Consider the following 20,010-nt stretch of genomic DNA (forward strand, 5'->3'; position numbering starts at 1 on the left):
AGCTGACTTCTCAACAGAAACACTACAAGCCAGAAGGGAATGACAACAAATACTCCAACTCATGAAAAGCAAGGGCCTACAACCAAGGCTGCTCTACCCAGCAAGGCTGTCAATTAAAATTGAAGGGGAAATAAAAAGCTTCCCAGACAAAAGAAGTCTAAAAGAATACATCTCTACCAAACCAGCACTACCATGATATGCTAAAGGGACTGGTTTAAGAAGATGAAATGAAAGAGTGAGAAGGAGAAAAACACAGGTACAAAGAGAAAAAATGACTAGGTTTCTATCAGTAATAACTCTCAATGTAAGTGGACTAAATGCCCCAATCAAGAGACACAGGGTAGCTGAATGGATAAGAAAACATGACCCACACATATGCTGCCTACAAGAGACCCACCTCAGAGCCAAAGACCTACACAGATTGAAAGTAAAAGAACGGAAAAAAATATTCCAAGCAAATGGGCAAGAGAAGAAAGCAGGGGTTGCAATACTTATATCAGACAAAATAGATTTCAAAACAAAGGCCATAAAAAGAGACCCAGAGGGGCACTTTATAATACTTAAAGGAAGACTATATCAAGAAGACATAAACATTGTAAACTTATATGCACCCAATATAGGAGCACCCAAGTGTATAAGGAAAATCTTGGACGACTTCAAAAAAGATATAGACAACAACACACTGATAGTAGGGGATTTCAACACCCCACTGTCAAAAATGGACAGATCTTCCAAACAAAACATCAATAAGGATATTGTGGAGCTGAATGACGCTCTGAATCAAATAGGCTTCAATGACATATATAGAACCTTACATCCCAAAGAAGCAAAATACACATTCTTTTCAAATGCTCATGGAAGTTTTTCAAAGATAGACCACATGAGAGGACACAAAGCAAACCTCAGCAAATTCAGGAAAATTGAAATAATACCAAACTTTTTCTCAGACCACAAGGCCTTGAAACTCGTAATCAGCCTCAAAGAGAAACTTCAAAAACTTGCAAACTCATGGAGACTGAACAGCAGACTATTAAACAATGAATGGGTCAATAATGAGATAAGAGAAGAAATCAAAAAATTTCTGGAAACAAATGAAAATGAACAGACAACTGTCCAAAACCTATGGGACACAGCAAAGGTGGTCCTGAGAGAGAAGTTCATAGCAATACAGGCTTACCTAAAAAAGACAGAAACATTTCAAATAAAAGACCTAACGCTACAACTTCAAGAAATGGAGAAACAACAACAAATAAATCCCAGGGCAAGTAGAAGGAAGGAAATAGTCAAGATTAGAGCAGAACTGAATGACATAGAGATGAAAAGAACAATGAAAAGGATCAACCAAGCCAGAAGCTGGTTCTCTGAAAAGATAAATAAAATTGACAAGCCTTTAAGCAGACTCATCAAGAAAAAAAGGGAGAGGGCTCAAATTAATAATATCAGAAATGAAAGAGGAGAAATAACAACGGATACCACAGAAATACAAATGATCATCAGAAACTACTATGAACAATTATATGCCAAGAAATTTGAAAATCTTGATGAAATGGACAAATTTTTAGAAAAGTATAATCTTCCAACACTGAAGGAGGAAGAAACAGAGAGCTTGAACAGACCGGTAACAGCTGGGGAAATTGAAGCAGTAATCCAGAAACTCCCAGCACACAAAAGCCCAAGGCCAGACGGTTTCCCAGGAGAATTTTACAAAACATTTAAGGAAGAGCTAACCCCTGTCCTTCTCAGACTATTCCAAAAATTCCAAGAGGAGGGAAGACTCCCAGACTCCTTCTATGAGGCCAGCATCACCCTGAACCCAAGAACAGATAAAGACACTACAAAGAAAGAAAACTACAGGCCAATTTCCCTGATGAAGATAGATGCTAAAATCCTCAACAAAATATTGGCAAACCTCATCCAGCAATACATTAAAAAGATTATCCACCACGATCAAGTGGGATTCATCCCAGGGATGCAGGGATGGTTCAATATATGCAAGTCTATAAACGTAATACATCACATAAGTAAATGTAAAGACAAAAACCACATGATCATCTCGATAGACGCAGAAAAAGCATTCGATAAGGTACAGCACCCATTTATGATCAAAACACTCAGCAAAATGGGAATAAATGGGGCATTCCTCAACGTAATAAAGGCCATATATGAAAAACCTACAGCTTATATCATACTCAACGGGCAAAAACTGAAAGCTTTCCCACTAAGATCGGGAACACGCCAAGGATGTCTGCTCTCACCGCTTCTTTTCAACATCGTATTGGAAGTCCTTGCCACAGTGGTCAGACAAGAGAAAGAGATAAAAGGCATCCAAATAGGAAAGGAGGAAGTAAAACTATCATTGCTTGCAGATGACATGATAGTGTACATAGAGAACCCTGTAGACTCTACCAAAAAACTCCTCAACCTAATAAGTGAATTTGGCAAAACAGCAGGATACAAAGTCAACATTCAGAAATCAAAGGCATTTTTGTACACCAGCAATGCAATAGAAGAAGAAGAAATCAGAAAAAATATACCATTCAATATAGCAAGAAAAAAGATAAAGTACCTAGGGATAAAGTTATCATCGCTTTTGAGGGAAGAACAAGCATGCCTAGAGGAACTTACTTCTAGGCCTGATTGTCCCCAGGAACCGCCCAATCCAGTTTAGGGCTGTACCTGCCTTTAGTATTGTTTCAAGCCTGAGCCAGGCAGGTGGGGCAGAGCCACCAAGAGATAAGGAGACTTCTTTCAGATAGAATGAGGACTCTGGCCATGTACAAGCCAAGCTGAGGGGTGCAGGCGTTTTTGCCCTTTCTCCATGTCCCCCAAGTCCTTGTCTGCTGCCCACATTGGCCAATGGCTGGCTTAGGTTGTCCCTCCTCTTGAGAGAACTTACCTGTCATGGATCACCGACCATCACAGGGCCAAGCAGGGGGATATGAGGAGGGCAGGGGGATGGGTTTAATCTTCTTAGTGGCCTGTTTTCCAAGGCCTCCTTGATTACTTACAGCCTTGGGGCCCTCTTGCCTGTTGGTGGGGCTGCAGTCCCTGAAACCAGGTGGGGCGTTTTCCAACATAAAAATTTATGTTATAATAGTTTATAATTTCTATTTGATCTCCTTTTTTAACACATTCAAGAATGCACTATCTAGTGTTTAAAGTATCTTTATACTAATATTTTTATTGTTGATTTTGAAATATGCTGTGTCACAAAATTTCTAAATTATAATATTTGATATAGGAAATAGTACTCCAAATGCTCAATTCTAAGATCAGAGAAAAATATCTCTCTTGGCTTCTGAAAGATTCTATGCAGTAGAATTAACAGAGTAATTAGCAACAATCTTGTAATAAATCCAGCAATAATATTTGTAGAGATGATTCATATTATATTAATCAATAAAATCTAAAAGAACTTTCTCTACATTTACATATTGCTAATTTATTTATTAGTCATAATATGAGCTTATGTAACATCATTTTTTATCTAAGAAGTGGACTCTGAAACACAGAAAAAATTTATTCTATAGATTTCAGGGCATAGATTCTGTAGGTTGTATATATTTAGGATTTACCTGAAGAGTACTTCCTTGAATAATATAGAAGTAGGAACAAAGGGACTGTTCCAAAATCAATTTCCTGAGGATACTCCTAGAAGAAAGATCATCTTTACTATGTCAGTTTTTCAAAGCAGGGAGAAAAATAATTATAACATAGGAGATAAAGATGAAATGACTAAAGTATGAAAATATGAAAAGTCCCTTCATGCAGCTTGACTTTTCTCATTTAGACTCAATCTTTCCCTCTGTGTAACCCTTTATATTTTATTAATTCTTTCCTTCTCTTTGCTCAGGAAAAGATCAGAAGAGAGATGACTCTAATATGGAAGACCTGAATTTCTTTAAGACTTTGCCTTCATCAAGTCAGAGAAAGACACCTAGATCAGTGACTAATGAGGTAAAACTAGAGAAAGCGGGATCTCTCTTATTTAACTGTGGCTGATACCCAAATCACTGACTAAGCTCTCAAAGAAATTGGTGTCTATTTTGTTCTCCACAATGATATTTTCAGCTCTGTTACTCTGATATTAAAGATAGTCAAAACAGAGATTTGAAAGGGTAGAGCTTTATGTAGCTTTAAAAAAAACCCCTTTTGATGCTATTGAAATTTTTACTTATTTTGGCATATTTCATTTTATGCTACTAACATACAAAATAAATTTTACATAAAATTTGAAGCCACTTTAAATATATTGATGATGGAATTTTTATTTGATAGAGGCAGCATGGTGCAGTGTCTTCAAACTATGGGAAAGTAGAGGGCTGTAAAAAATCTGGGGCAAAAATCTCTCACCTTGATACATTACTTTCCATTTGGAGATTCTGCCAGGTTTAGCGCACCAAAAGGAAATGCATTTTCATCTCCTGAGTGCCTTGCATTTTTTTCCCTTTTATCTAATATACTGGAGCTTTGGGATTTCCTCTTTCTTTTTTTTTTGCTGTCCTCATGCTCACTTCCTGTAAGTTCTAGCATTAATAGAGATAAAAATCAGTGTCAAGAATAAACACCTCTTCCCCCACTTTCAAGTTTGGCTGCCACCCTCACTCAGAGAGTACAGTTGTGCTGCTGCTTTGAAAAACAACTTTGAAGATGGATGTAATGGTGGCCTTATCAAGGGCACTGCGGGGGGAAGAAAAACCAAAAACCAGAAAGCCCGATGCTATTAACCAGCTCTGCTCTCACTTCTGTAAATTTGCTTAGCCCAGGAACCGCTGCCAGCGTCAATGAGCCCTCAGGCAAAGGGCGGACCTTTACAATCTACTTCCGCGCCCCCTCCCAGCCCGGGACTTTCTGATTCTTTTCCCTCCCAACGCTAAGGCTTATAAACCCTGGCCTAACCCCAGTTCGGGGCTCAGAATTTGGAGACTGCCTCCTCTGAGCCCGTGCGCATGAATAAAGGCTTACTCAGTTCCCTGAACCATGTCTGAGTCTGTTTTCCCGCAACAGCACCACTGCATCTCTGGCTAGCAGTCTCTAACTCTTAGTGTACTTCTGGACTCTAAGCCCCACTATTGATACTTTTCTCTGATAAGAATGATATTTCTGCTTGAAGGAGAGACTAAAAGTGAACAACTTCATAGAATGTCTTGAGTAGATCCTTTATATAACTGTATTTGACTCTCTTCTAGAACTGAGTACATTTTATGGTTTGTTTTTCCTTATATCTTATGGCTTGACCTATTTGAATGAGTTTTTATATGCTTTAAAGTTTCCTTTTAGAAAAGGTTATCTTAGTATAGTTCAGGATGGTTTTAAAAGTATGTTGGGAAAATCATCTATTTTATCAGAATTTGCTTTTCTTATATTTCATGATGCATTTAATTTGATGTTATAGCCATCAGACGCCCTTTCAGGTATGGTGCTGTTCCTAGGAATTGTCTAGGCTCATAGACTTGTAGATGGTTAAATTTGAGAGACAGATTAAGAAATTTTTATTCATTTTCTTTATTTTAGAGGTGAAGAAACTAGGGTCCTAGAGAGAGGTGAAATGATATGTCTGTGATGATACAGCTCTCCAGTCACAGAGAAAAGATTAGAAATCAGGATCCTATCTTCTAGTATTCCTTGTTTTCATAAAATCCTTGGGATACGCAGTGCATGAAAGCTAACTTAGCTTTGTCAGAAAAATTCATACAGCCTTTTGTTTAATTTGACATTAATTTGATTCAGTGAGCAATCTACAAAAAGACCTGCCATCTTCAAAATTTAGTATATTTCTACTAATGCCTCCTTGACATTGTTAGCCAAATTACATTTCTTTCAATCAAAGATATATTAGAGTCCTAAGTGAGACTTTAGTTTGAATCGCAGCTATCTAGAACAGTTAGCTTCTTTGATAAATGTAATCAAGTTGATTTTGAAGCATGACTTGAAATGTCTCAGGTGTAAATTATGCTAGGGCTTCTCACTCAGGTGATGCCACTTTTTCTTAGTAAATGAGTTGTATGCAAATTGCTTTTAAAATGTGTTGTGCTGGAGATGGGAGGGATTGTGTTAATGTGATAGTACCACCTCACTTCTCTATTTAATTGCATTCACAATCTCCACATTTCTATTTTAATTGTTCTGAAATTAATTTTGAGAGGTTTTTTTTACTGATTAATATCAATAAACTATTTTTCAGGACTAGGTTAACTCTTTAGAACTCATTTAATTTATTGGTAATTTATATAGTTTAATGATAAATCCTTGAGAAATATTTTCTCTTGATATTTTAAAATAAGGTAGTTAGAATACACAAATTAACACTAAAAAAAGAGAGCTGTTGTAGCTATAATAATATCAGACAAAGAGACAAAAGCAAAAAGCATTAGGCATTAAGAGGTCACTATGTAACACTGACACTTTTCCAAGGAAGAGATACAGAGGGCCCAGAGACATTTGAAAGGATGCTTGGCATCACCAGCCATCAGAAATGCAGATCAAAACTACAATGAGATACCACCTCACACTGGTCAGAATGGCCATCATAAACAGATCCACAAACAACAGGTGCTGGCGAGGCTGTGGAGAAAAGGGAACAGTAGTCCACTGTTGGTGGGAATGCAGAGTGGTGCAGCCATTGTGGAAAGCAGTGTGGAATTTCCTCAAAAAGCTGAAAATGGAACTGCCTTTTCATCCAGTGATTCCCCTGCTGGGACTATAACCTAAGAATCCCAAAACGCCAATTCAAAAGAACCTATGCACCGTAATGTTCATAGCAGCACAATTTATAATAGCCAAGTGTTGGAAGCAACCTAAATGCCCATCAGTAGATGATTGGATCAAAAAATTATGGACATTTACACAATGGAATACTACGCAGCAGAAAGAAAAAAAGAACTACTAAACTTCGCCACAGCATGGATGGAACTCGAGAGTGTTATGCTAAACGAAATGAGCCAGGGGGCGAAAGACAAATACTATATGATCTCACCTATAAGTGGAACCTAACCCACAAAACAAAGATGCAAGGAAAATATGACCAGCAACACTGAAAGGAAAAGAAACCAAGAGAGACAAGAGGGAAGGAAGGAGGTGTGGGTGGGGGGGAAAAGGAAGGGAACGGGAAAGTCAAGGAACATATAGCAAGGTCTCATGGGCAAAACCAAAGGGGAAGGATTGAGGGAGGAAGGGGGTGTCAAGGGAAAGTGGTGGGGGGAAGGCAGAGACAAATGTATTTGAAAAAATAAAAAGAAAATATTTAAAAATAAAAAAATTAAAAATAAAATAAAAATAAATATTTTGTAAAAAGAGGTCACTATATAACACTGAAAGGTTTTGTTCACAAGGAAGACATAAAATTTGAAATTTATAAGCACCTAATAGTTTCCAAATATATATGTTAATATCTGACATAGTTACAAAGAGAAATTTGTAAATTGACTATGATAGTACAACATTTAAAACTATCTCCTAATAATAGGTTAGACCATTAAGAGTATAGAAATTGCCCCCCCAAAAAACACTTAGCAAGCTAGGTATAATCAACATAAATAGAACTTTCATCCAAAAATTAGAGACCACACATTCTTTTCAAGCATACATGGATCATTTATAATAATTTACCACATTCCAAATCAAAATGTATCTCAAATAATCTTATAGTACTGACTGGGGTCTCTGACATAAAAAGAAATTCAGTTAGAAGTCAACCACAAAAGGATGAAACATGCATTTGGAATTTAAAGATACATGCTTCTAAACTCATGGATCAAAGAAGAAATCACAACAAATATAAAGTATTTAGAATAGAATAAACACAAAATTATTCTATATGAAAATTGTGCTTTGTTCATTATGCAACAGTTAACAAATATAATGGTATCATCTATATCATTATATTTACAATGATACAAGCCAGTAAGTATGTAAGAGTGAATCTAAAAAAAGGTGTGAGTTGCCTTTATTGAGAATATCACAAAATGTTATAATAGTTACATCATATTTATGGATAATAAGACTTAATACAATAAAGATAATAGTTATCCCTAATTTAAAGTATAAAATTAATTTAACTTAATTTCATAGCTCGTGTGTGTGTGTATATATATATTTGGTCAGCTGATTCAAAAACTTAGGAAAACAAAAGACCAAGAATACACAAGGCAGTATTATGTAAAGAAGGAAAAGTGTGTATGTGGTAGAGGGGGTGACTGGAGCTACAGGTTATCAAGACTTATTACAAGGCTATAGGAATTAAGCAAATACGTAATTAAGCAAGTGGCAAATGAGACCGATGAAACTGCATAAAAATTACAGAGAAACACCCATAGATGCATATACAGGAACTTTTTATGTGATAAGTAGCATTGTAGATAGAATGGTCTGCTCAATTAATGGTGCTGGTATAGTTGGTTATTCCCATAGGAAAAATAAACCTGCATTATTACCTATGAGTAAAGGTCATCAGAACCTTTTCTTCACAGTGATAAAATGATCTTGTGTTAGCCTTCTGGTATCCTGTTTCTCTAGAAACCTCATGAAGGTAGAATATCATCTGTGTTACCAAACAGCATTGGTTATAGTAAAAATGACTGCTGGACTGGAAGGTTTATGACTAAGACAGTAAGTGTCTTAATGAAAGTGCAAATGGGGTGAATGTGGGAAGCCCCTTCCTGTGATCCGTAGAGGTCAGATCCATGCACTCTTACAAGAGATACTGGTTTCTGTGCAGCTCGAGGTTTGTAAGCCAGGATGATTTAGGTACCTGCCCATGTGGTCGCACTACCTTCACCCAGGCTGACACAAAAAGACTGTTAGAACTCCTGATGTGGGCAAGTGTAAGGCTGTCCTGCTGCCGTGTTGTGGTTCCTCATCTGTATTCTTTAGTGTCAGGTGTGGCGATCAGGTCTTAACAATGTCCAGTTGAATGCAAGATCACTGTTGGTAGTTGAACACAGAGACAAAGTACACTTTACACTGAAATTGAGTCTTGGTGAATTTAATCCCCAAATATTTAAAGCAAAGCTTAAAATATTTTAGAAAAATATATGAGAATTAATATTTTTCTTACTTGCATAGGGAAGGATTTTTAAAATTTATGTTTTATATATTATTTAAAACAGCAATTGGCTAATCTACCAGAAGTTAATACATTCTAAAATGATAAATTTATTGCTAAAACATGTTAACCTTATATTTCAGGCAATGCTTATTTTGTTAATGTTAAATACTTAACAAGTTACAAGTTTTAACTTGTTCAGCAAAATGAATATGCTTGATAGGAGTTCTGGGTAGTTGTTTATATCTTTCCCTTAATGTGCTTGGTTTTAAAATTGTGTTTGGGTTCATGTTCTGGAATTATGGCTGTATATATGCCTGCAAGTGGTATTTCAGGTCTAGGAAGCTTTATGGAATCAAGCAAAATACATACAACTAGCAAGAGGGGGAAAGATTAACAAGTTTTACAAAATCAAAGAACACTTCAAAAAAGATGAAAAGGCAGGACATAGACTGTAGCTGGAGATGCTGCATGAGAAATTGAGAAGCAAGAGATGAGGATGGGAAATTAGACAGTGGCCAGACCTTGAAAGGCTGCCTGGACTTTGAACCTGCTCATTTTGCTCAGGGTGCTTCCTTTGCTTAGCCCTTCCTTTTATTTTTGAGGTACATGGGTATTATGCATCACCATACTCTGTTGCTACATTAACACTTATCACTGCTGTAATTTTTATATGCTTCCTTGTGTATGTCCTCTTTCCCCATGGGACTATGTATGCACCACAAGGGCAGAACAGAAGCCTCTTTTGTTGTGTTTTATCTGTAGCATTTAGAACAATATCTGCACATAATAGGCCCCCAAGGGAAAAAAAAACTATGAGTGAATAGATTAATTGAAGCAGAATTGAGGGCTAAAATATTGATTAGTGAATCTTTATTTTAATATGTCTTTTCCCCTTTAATTATATTCAGTTTTGTTTACTGGTGAGTTAGGTACTATACCAGAGGCTCCAAATGCAACAAAGTTGACTAAAGTCAATCAGGCAGTACTAAATCTCATGGCAGAGACAAGCTCTAAAGATAAATGTAATGTTGGGAATGTTATATTTACAATAAACTCAACACTCATAAGAATCTCTGGGCTAAAGTCATAATCATTTTTTTTAATAAAAATGAAACTTATTTTTTAAAATCAACTTTTGGAAAATAAATTGGGTGATTAAATAAAAATCACTTATATATGTATAGTACTCTATAGTCTGTTTTGACAGATTAGAAAATATTTAATAGGTAGATACACATTTCAAGTGATTTTCTAGGAGTAAAAGTCACACTGTGATTATGGTTTTAATTCTGTTATGGAAAACCTTATTGTTTTTTAATATTAAAAAATCTAAATTAAAATGGACATACATTAGTTTCAGGTGTACAACATAGTGATTAGAGATTTACATGCCTTACAAAGTAATCACCCTGATAAATCTAGTACCCACCTGACACCACACATAATTACCACAATATTATTGACTGTATTTCCTATGCTGTACTTTATACTCCTGTGACTGTTTTTATAATCGCCAATTTTTACTTCTTGTTTTTTGAAAAGCTATAGAAATCATTCTTTTAATCTATATATTTATGAAAGCTTAGCTATAATGTTCTATTCTTATGCTTGTAGGTTGTTGCAAATGAAGTTAACTCAGAGAAGATAAAATTGTCCCTTCAGAATATCCAACATAGTGATTCTGAGGATTTCTTTAAAGAAGCTGCACAAAGGTATGACTAACGTGCTTATTTAGTTTTTTTGTTTATTCATTTTAAAAGCTAGCTAGCCCTCCGAGTGGAGACAAATGTTCAATATATCTTTTTCAAAATATAGCTCTTTGTAGTAAGGACAACTTGATTTGGCTAGAAATAGGATGTATTTATGATCTCATGAATATAGTATTAACACAAGAAATACATATTTTCTTGTGTATGTTATACATATATAGTACTACATAAATAAATATAGTACATATGTAAATAAATATAGTACATATTTTAATTTCCCTGTCATCTCAGCAATTCCATAGTTCCCAAGCCTTTGTAAATGTGTCCAGAGCTTCTGAGGGGCCATTGTACTTGAGGTAAGGTAAAGCTCAGTACACAGTGACACTTTATAAGAAATTATGTTTCTGAAAAAAATAATGTACTAGAAACAATAAGACTCTTAGCATGGTGAATTCCTGGTACTTTGTATGAAAAAAATTAAAGAACCAGGAACAAATTAAATTTCCATCAGAAAAACCAAAGAAACAGCAGCTTTCCTGCTCATAAAATGTTAAGATTTAAGTGTTATATGCAAAAACATATCAAGTAAGGAAACATTTTTGGAGTCATATTTCCTTGGATGTTTCTAAGTAATACTACCTAAAGGCACTGGGATAGTACTGCATAATAATGTGTATAGTATAAATCTTGTATATGCAACTTTCAGAAGTATATTAAATAACAAACTATATGCTAATAGTATATAATAGATACTAATTATATACTGAGCACTATGTACAAATACAAAATACTGTCTAGTTCTTGCCCTTTAGTTTATAGTTTAATTAGGGAAAAACATGAAAAAGACAAATTTAAATGCAACGTAGTAACTATTACAGAATCAAAGTCCAAGGACTGTGAGTAGAGAAGACAGAGAGCTATGGAAGAGGGGCATTCCTTACCATGTCCTTGGAGAAAAGATATTTTGGTTGGATTTAGGGTCTTAAATAAATAGAAATCTAGATGGTGAAAGGAGAGAAGAAAATTTCAATCTGGGAGCAGAAGTTTGAGCAAAGGTAAGGAGTTGTGAAAATACCTTTTTAATGGTGAGAAATGTTATGTCTCAAGAATGTAGGGTATGTGTGAACTGGAATGCCAGAAAGATTCAGAAGATAAGAGACAGAGCCAAAATATAATGTAAGTCAGTCAGAGTGTGAAGGAACTTGGTATGTGTGAAACCAAGGGGTATACATTTTATTCTGTTAGAATGAAAATAAAGCATAGATACAGTCCTTGTTTTAGTCATCTGTCTATCTGGAGGATTTTTGGTAGCAAGGTAGAAGGTAGCTGGCAGAAAATGGAGAAGGGGAAACAGTAAGAAACCTGAAATTATCCACAGAAACAAAAGAAAAAAAAAGCATTTTTTTGTTAAGTTCAAAGCTTGAAGTGCATGTAGAGATGACAATGAAAAAGTAGACAAAGACAACGTTGCCAACATCCTAAACCTATGTGTCCAGTAAAGAGCATTTGTTTATCCTGAAGTTGGTGGGCTGATATAATAAAACTTGGATTTTAGGGAGAATTTTCTCTGGACATTAAAGATTAGACCAAGAAGTCAAATCAAGAAGCTTTTGTTAGGTTGAGTTGTAAATAAAAGTGCAACAAGAGCCAAGCAGACAGCGCAAGTAAGTAAAATGAGTAGTAAGAAGTTGGAAAGAAAACAAATGAGTGTGGATTAGTATTTGAAAAATGGTTTAGAAATAGAGCAATAGTTAGATGGTGATAGAAAGTTTAAAGATGGGGGGGGGAAGGAAGGGAATGAGAGGGTCGGGGAACGTGTAGCAAGGTCTCATGGACAAAACCAAAGGGGAAGGATTGAGGGAGGGAGAAGGGAGGGGGCAGGGGAAGGTGGTGGTGGGAAGGCAGAGACAAATGTATTTGAAAAAATAAAGAAAATAAATTTTTAAAAAAAAGAAGGCAGTTGACTATTAAAAAAGAAAAAAAAAGTACTGCCTGAATATATAAATTTGAAAGTCATCAGCACATAAATGGAGAACTCATCTGGACTGGTGGTTTTAACAACCAAAGCAGTGATTGTAGATTGAGAAGAGAAGGTGTTCAAATATTGAGCCTCTGACACACCACTATTTACAATTTAGGGAGATCCTAAGGAGGCAATCAAAGAAATAGAAGCACTAGCCAGTGAAGATGTAATTGGTAGATAGTAATAATTATATGAAACAATATTCAATCTCACTAATAAGATAAATGTGAACTAAAACAACAGTGTGGTATATTTTACAGCCCTAAGTAGGACAAAATAGCATATCAAATAGCATCTTTTGTTTCTGAGTGTTTGTGAAATCTTTTTGGTGAGGGGGCAAATGTCATTTTGGGGTAAAATTGGAATAGAAAACTAAAAGGACATATATTAGATAAATGAGGGATAAGATATATAGAAGGAAGGCAAAGGCAACAGGCTTGGCAATGAAATATGAAAGGAAATAATGATAAAATTGTATAGAGTGTTCTTGCCTAGATGCATTATGAATTCTGTGCCTTGAATTGAATAATCTGAAATGTCTTCATCCCTTATATGAATAGATTAAGTTTTCAACATTCATGCAACATTTACTGTGTCTTAAATAAAAAGTTTCGCACTGAAATATTTTTTTTTAAATGGAAAGTCAAATTACCTCTAGGAGTTGTACTCATTTAAAAACTAAATGATAATAAAGAGGATCCACCAAAAAAAAAAAAAAGAAAGAAAAAAAGAAAGTTTAAAGGACTTTCAGTGTTTAAGATGAGAGAGAATAGAGTATCTTTATAATATGGAAGAATATGTAGATAGGAAAAGATAATGTATAAAGAAATTTTAGAAAAATGTCTCAGAGGAGACAGGATTCATGGTAGTTGAGAATTTGGAAGGATTAATTCTGAACAGGAAGAATGTAAGGAAGAATGAAGAATGTTGGTACTTCTAAGTATGCATTTTATAAGTAAGTTGAAAGAGTTCATGTTTCTGGCCTGCATTTTCTAGAAGGGGTTGCATTTTTGCTATAACAGAGAATTAAGATAGGGACTGCATGAGGGTGGTAGTTCAGAATTAGCTGTAGTGGAGGAGGAGTAGAGGAAAAGAAACAGAGATACACACCAATGTTTTCCAAATGGCTCTGGGCTGGTATTAGAAAGCCCAGTAACTCTAGTACTGTTTTCCCACAGCCTGAGTAAAGGAGGAAAGAAAGTGACTAGGTAGATAGATCCAAGGTGGCTTGTTTGCAAGGCAGGTAAAAGTGGGAGAAGATGGAGTTTGTGATCAGATATTGGGATTTTGGAATTATCTCTTTGGAAGTGGGCCAGTTCCAGGTGCAGACAATGGAAGTGGGTGACTGAGTTGAAATGGAGGTGAGTGTCAATTTAATAATTACTGTGGATTATCAGATATTTTAAAATGTGTACATTCTTTGACACCATTAACACTATGCAAATTTATTTTCTAGTGAGAGTGAGCATAGTATGTGGACAGCCAGTGGCTCCTTCCTAAGAGACAAGTATAGCAGTGAGGATGAGCTTGCAGGGCCATCCCAGACTGTTTCTTCTCATCTGCATGGTATGACTTCATCCTATTTCTATTTCCAAATTCTTCAAGAGGCTATGTTTAAGATGTATGTGCAAAGAAATTTATAATGTAATGCAGGAAAGAGCTAGGAAAACTTTTTAAAATGGGGGAAACATGGTTTTCTAGGCTTTTCTTTTAAAAATGAAAAAAATGCTGCACACTCCACATTCATATGGGCAAATTTCTATTCTTTAAATATTTTAATATATCAAACATGGAATGTTAAAATGAGCTATTTTATATTTTCTTAAACTAGAGATTTTAGATCTGTATAGACTTGAATATGACCTCTCTCATTTACCTAATTTTAATTTGTTGCACAGTATGTACTTTGTAAGTAAAATAATAACTTTTTTTGGATTACACATAATCACATATTGTGGGAGAAAAAGAAAAGTATAAGTATGCATAATATAATAACTCAATACTGAAGAATATTCCAATTTTTTCTGTGCATATATATTTACATTTATATATAATACAAACATACATATAACCATAAATGAATATATTCATTCATATATGTATATAAAAATTTTGTGGATGAGATTGGAGGGGGTCATACATATATGCCTCAAAAACTTTGGAGTTTGATAGAATTTTAGAGATCATCCATTTCAACCTCCCATCAAGTGCCAGAACATCTTCTCTAATGACTTTTTAATTTAAAAAATGTCAAATCTTCAATATTGTAAACTTATATGCTCCCAATATAGGAGCCCCCAAGTTTATAAGGAAATTGTTGGATGACTTCAAAAAAGATATAGATAGCAACACACTGATAGTAGGGGATTTCAACACCCCACTGTCCAAAATGGACAGATCTTCCAAACAAAACATTAATAAACATATCGTGGAGCTGAATGAAACACTGAATCAAAGAGACTTAACTGACATATATAGAATCTTACATCCCAAAGAAGAAAAATACACATTCTTTTCAAATGCTCATGGCAGTTTTTCAAAGATAGACCACATGATAGGACACAAAGCAAGCCTCAGTAAATTCAGGAAAATTGAAATAATACCAAACTTTTTCTCAGACCACAAGGCCTTGAAACTCGAAATCAACCTCAAAGAGAAACTTCAAAAACTTGGAAACTCATGGAGACTGAACAGTACACTTTTAAACAATGAATGGGTCAATAATGAGATAAGAGAAGAAATCAAAAAATTTCTGGAAACAAATGAAAATGAACAGACAACTGTCCAAAACCTATGGGACACAGCAAAGGCGGTCCTGAGAGGGAAGTTCATAGCAATACAGGCTTACGTTAAAAAGATAGAAACATTTCAAATAAAAGACCTAACACTACAACTTGAAGAACTGGAGAAACAACAACAAATAAATCCCAGAGCAAGTAGAAGGAAGGAAATAGTCAAGATTAGAGCAGAACTGAATGACATAGAGACAAAAAGAACAATTCAGAGGATCAACCAATCCAGAAGCTGGTTCTTTGAAAAGATTCATAAAGTGGACAAACCTTTAAGCAGACTCATCAAGAATAAAAGGGAGAGGACCCAAATTAATAATATCAGAAATGAAAGAGGAGAAATAACAACTGATACCACAGAAATACAAATGATCATCAGAAACTATTATGAACAATTATATGCCAAGAAATTTGAAAATCTGGATGAAATGGACAAATTTTTAGAAAAGTATAATCTTCCAACACTGAAGGAGGAAGAAACAGAAAGCTTGAACAGACCGATAACAGTTGGGGAAATTGAAGCAGTAATCAAGAAACTCCCAGCACACAAAAGTCCAGGGCCAGACGGTTTCCCAGGAGAATTTTACAAAACATTTAAGGAAGAGCTAACCCCTGTCCTTCTCAGACTATTCCAAAAAATCCAAGAGGAGGGAAGACTGCCAGACTCCTTCTATGAGGCCAGCATCACCCTGATCCCCAAACCAGATAAAGACCATACAAAGAAAGAAAACTACAGGCCAATTTCGCTGATGAACATAGATGCTAAAATCCTCAACAAAATATTGGCAAACCGCATCCAGCAATACATTCAAAAGATTATCCATCACGATCAAGTGGGATTCATCCCAGGGATGCAGGGATGGTTCAATATACGCAAATCAGTAAACGTGATACACCACATAAATCAAAGAAAAGACAAAAACCACATGATCATCTCGATAGATGCAGAAAAAGCATTTGACAAGGTACAGCACCCATTTATGATCAAAACACTCAGCAAAATGGGAATCAATGGGGCATTCCTCAACGTAATAAAGGCCATATATGAAAAACCTACAGCCAATATCATACTCAACGGGCAAAAACTGAAAGCTTTCCCACTAAGATCGGGAACACGCCAAGGATGTCCGCTCTCACCGCTTCTTTTCAACATCGTATTGGAAGTCCTAGCCACAGCAGTCAGACAAGAGAAAGAGATAAAAGGCATCCAAATAGGAAAGGAGGAAGTAAAACTATCATTGTTTGCAGATGACATGATAGTGTACATAGAGAACCCTGTAGACTCTACCAAAAAACTCCTCAACCTAATAAGTGAATTTGGCAAAACAGCAGGATACAAAGTCAACATTCAGAAATCAAAGGCGTTTTTGTACACCAGCAATGCAATAGAAGAAGAAGAAATCAGAAAAAATATACCATTCGATATAGCACGAAAAAAGATAAAGTACCTAGGGATAAATTTAACCAAAGACACAAAAGACCTGTATGCAGAAAACTATACAACATTGAAAAAAGAAATTAAGGAAGACACAAATAAATGGAAGCATATACCGTGCTCATGGATTGGAAGAATTAATATCCTTAAAATGTCCATACTACCAAAAGCAATTTATAGATTCAACGCAATCCCTATTAAGATACCAATGACGTATTTCACAGAAATAGAACAGACATTTCAAAAATTTATATGGAACCATAAACGACCTCGAATAGCTGCAGCAATTTTGAGAAAGAAACACAAAGTAGGAGGGATCACAATACCGGACATCAAACTCTACTACAAAGCCACTATACTCAAAACAATCTGGTACTGGCACAAGAACAGACCCATAGACCAGTGGAACAGAATAGAAAGCCCAGAAATAAGCCCAGGTCTCTATGGACATCTAATATTTGACAAAGGGGGCAGAAGCATAAAATGGAGCAATAACAGCCTCTTCAACAAATGGTGTTGGGAGAGCTGGATGGCTACATGCAAAAAATTGAAATTGGATCATCAGCTGACACCATACACAAAAATAAACTCAAGATGGATAAAAGACTTAAATATAAGTCGCAACACCATCAAAGTCCTAGAGGAGAACATTGGCAGGAAACTCTCAGATATCCCACGCAGCAATTTTTTCACTGATATGTCTCCTAAAGCAAGGGACATAAAGGAAAGAATAAACAAGTGGGACCTCATCAAAATAAGAAGCTTCTGCACGGCTAAAGAAAACATCAGCAAAATGAAAAGGGAGCCAACCATTTGGGAAAATATATTTGCTAATGATACATCAGATAGAGGTTTGATCTCCAAGATATACAAAGAACTCACTCGACTTTACTCCAAGAAGACAAACGATCCAATCAAAAAATGGGCAAAGGACCTGGGCAGATGCTTTTCTAAGGAGGAGATACAGAGGGCCCAGAGGCATTTGAAAGGATGCTCTGCATCACTAGCCATTAGAGAAATGCAGATCAAAACCACCATGAGGTACCACCTCACACCGGTCAGAATGGCCATCATAAACAGATCCACAAACAACAGGTGCTGGCGAGGCTGTGGAGAAAAGGGAACTCTAGTCCACTGTTGGTGGGAATGCAGACTGGTGCAGCCACTATGGAAAGCAGTGTGGAATTTCCTCAGAAAGCTGAAAATGGAACTGCCTTTTGATCCAGCGATTCCCCTGCTGGGACTATACCCTGAGAACACCAAAACGCCAATACAAAAGAACCTATGCACCCCAATGTTCATAGCAGCACAATTTACAATAGCCAAGTGTTGGAAGCAACCTAAATGCCCATCAGTAGATGATTGGATCAAAAAATTATGGTACATATACACAATGGAATACTACGTAGCAGAAAGAAAAAAGAAGTACTAAACTTCGCAACAGCATGGATGGAACTGGAGAGCATCATGCTAAGCGAAATAAGCCAGGGGGCGAAAGACAAATACCATATGATCTCACCTATAAGCGGAACCTAACCAACAATGCAAAGAAGCAAGGCAAATATGGCCAGCAACACTGAAAGGAAAAGAAATCAACAGAGACAAGAGGGAAGGGGGGGGCAGGGAAAGGGAAGGGAAGGGGAAAGTCAAGGAACATATAGCAAGGACTCATGGACAAAACCAAAGGGGAAGAGCTGAGGGAGGGAAGGTGGGAGGGGGCAAGGGAAAGGGGGGGGGAAGGCAGAGACAAATGTATTTAAAAAGTAAATAAATTAATAAAAAAAATAAATAAATAAATAAATAAAAAATGTCAAATCTTATTAAGACATTATCACACTATGCAATTATTAAAATACAAGTCTCACACAAAATTAGTTTATAAGAAAATACTTTTAAAATATTGAAGTGTAATTTACATATGGTAAAATTCACTCTTTTAGCATATAGATCTATGAGGATTTTTTTTCTTCCTCTTTTTCTTTTTTTCTTATTTTTAATTTTTTTTATTGTTCAAGTACAGTTGTCTCCATTTTCTTGCCACCACTTTACCCCACCCCACCCACTCCCACCTCCCTCCCTTAATCCTTCCTACCCCCTTGGCTTTGTCTGTGGGTCCTTTATACATGTTCCTTGACAACCTTTCCCCTTCTTTTCCCTACTCTTCTTTTCCTGCCTCTCTCCTGGTAGCTGTCAGTTTGTTTTTTATTTCAGTGTCGCTGGTTTTATTTTGCTTGTTTGTTTGGTTTGTTGATTAGGTTCCGCTAACAGGTGAACTCTTTTTCTTCTTAAAACAAGCCCTTTAATATTTGTTACAGTACTGGTTTGGTGTTAACAAGCTCCTTTAGCTTTCTCTTGTCTGGGAAGCTCCTTTATTTCTCCTTTAACTTTAAATGATACCCTTACTGGGTAAAGTAGCCTTGGTCGTAGGTCCTTGCTTTTTATTACCTTGAATATTTCATGCTACTCTCTTCTGGCCTGAAATGTTTCTGTTGAGTAATCAGATGTCAGTCTAATTGGTGCTCCCTTGTAGGTAACTACCTGCTATTCTCTTGCAACTTTTAGGACTCTTTCCCTGTCTTTAAGTTTTGTCATTTTAATTATGATGTATCTCTGTGTAGGCCTCTTTGGGTCCAACTTGTTTGGGATCCACTGTACTTCCTGGACTTGTGTGTCTGTTCCCTTCACCAGACAAAGGAAGTTTTCAGTCTAATTTCTTTAAATAGGTTCTCGATCCCTTGCTTGCTCTCTTCTCATTCTGGTATTCCCATGACATGGATACTGTTATGCTTCACATTTTCCAAAATGTTTCTCAAGCTCTCCTCATTTTTTAAAATTCTTTTTTCTTTTTGCTGCTCTGCCTGGGTGTTTTTCCTACCTCATCTTCCAAAACACTGATTCAATCCTCTGCTTCATCTAACCTACTGTTTATTCCTTCCAGTGCATTATTTATTTCAGATATTGCATTCATCATTTCTAACTGGTCCTTTTTTATGGTGTCTATGTCTTTT

The 20,010-nt window shown here is 36.0% G+C and overlaps 1 protein-coding gene across 1 annotated transcript in view; it reads left to right on the forward strand.

The window, feature by feature from the left end:
- PTPN20 (protein tyrosine phosphatase non-receptor type 20) overlaps positions 1-20,010 on the forward strand; it is a 92,245-nt gene that overhangs the window by 14,962 nt on the left and 57,273 nt on the right. Inside the window, exons 2-4 of the mRNA XM_054572395.1 lie at positions 3,854-3,945; positions 10,661-10,758; positions 14,235-14,344. Of these exons, the coding sequence (XP_054428370.1) occupies positions 3,854-3,945; positions 10,661-10,758; positions 14,235-14,344 (300 nt within the window). The remainder of the gene's footprint in view (positions 1-3,853; positions 3,946-10,660; positions 10,759-14,234; positions 14,345-20,010) is intronic.

This window comes from Pteronotus mesoamericanus, unplaced genomic scaffold (genome assembly GCF_021234165.1).
Source record: "Pteronotus mesoamericanus isolate MK-2021 breed Mesoamerican mustached bat unplaced genomic scaffold, CSHL_Meso_final contig_230, whole genome shotgun sequence".
In the NCBI taxonomy this organism is placed as follows: domain Eukaryota; kingdom Metazoa; phylum Chordata; class Mammalia; order Chiroptera; family Mormoopidae; genus Pteronotus; species Pteronotus mesoamericanus.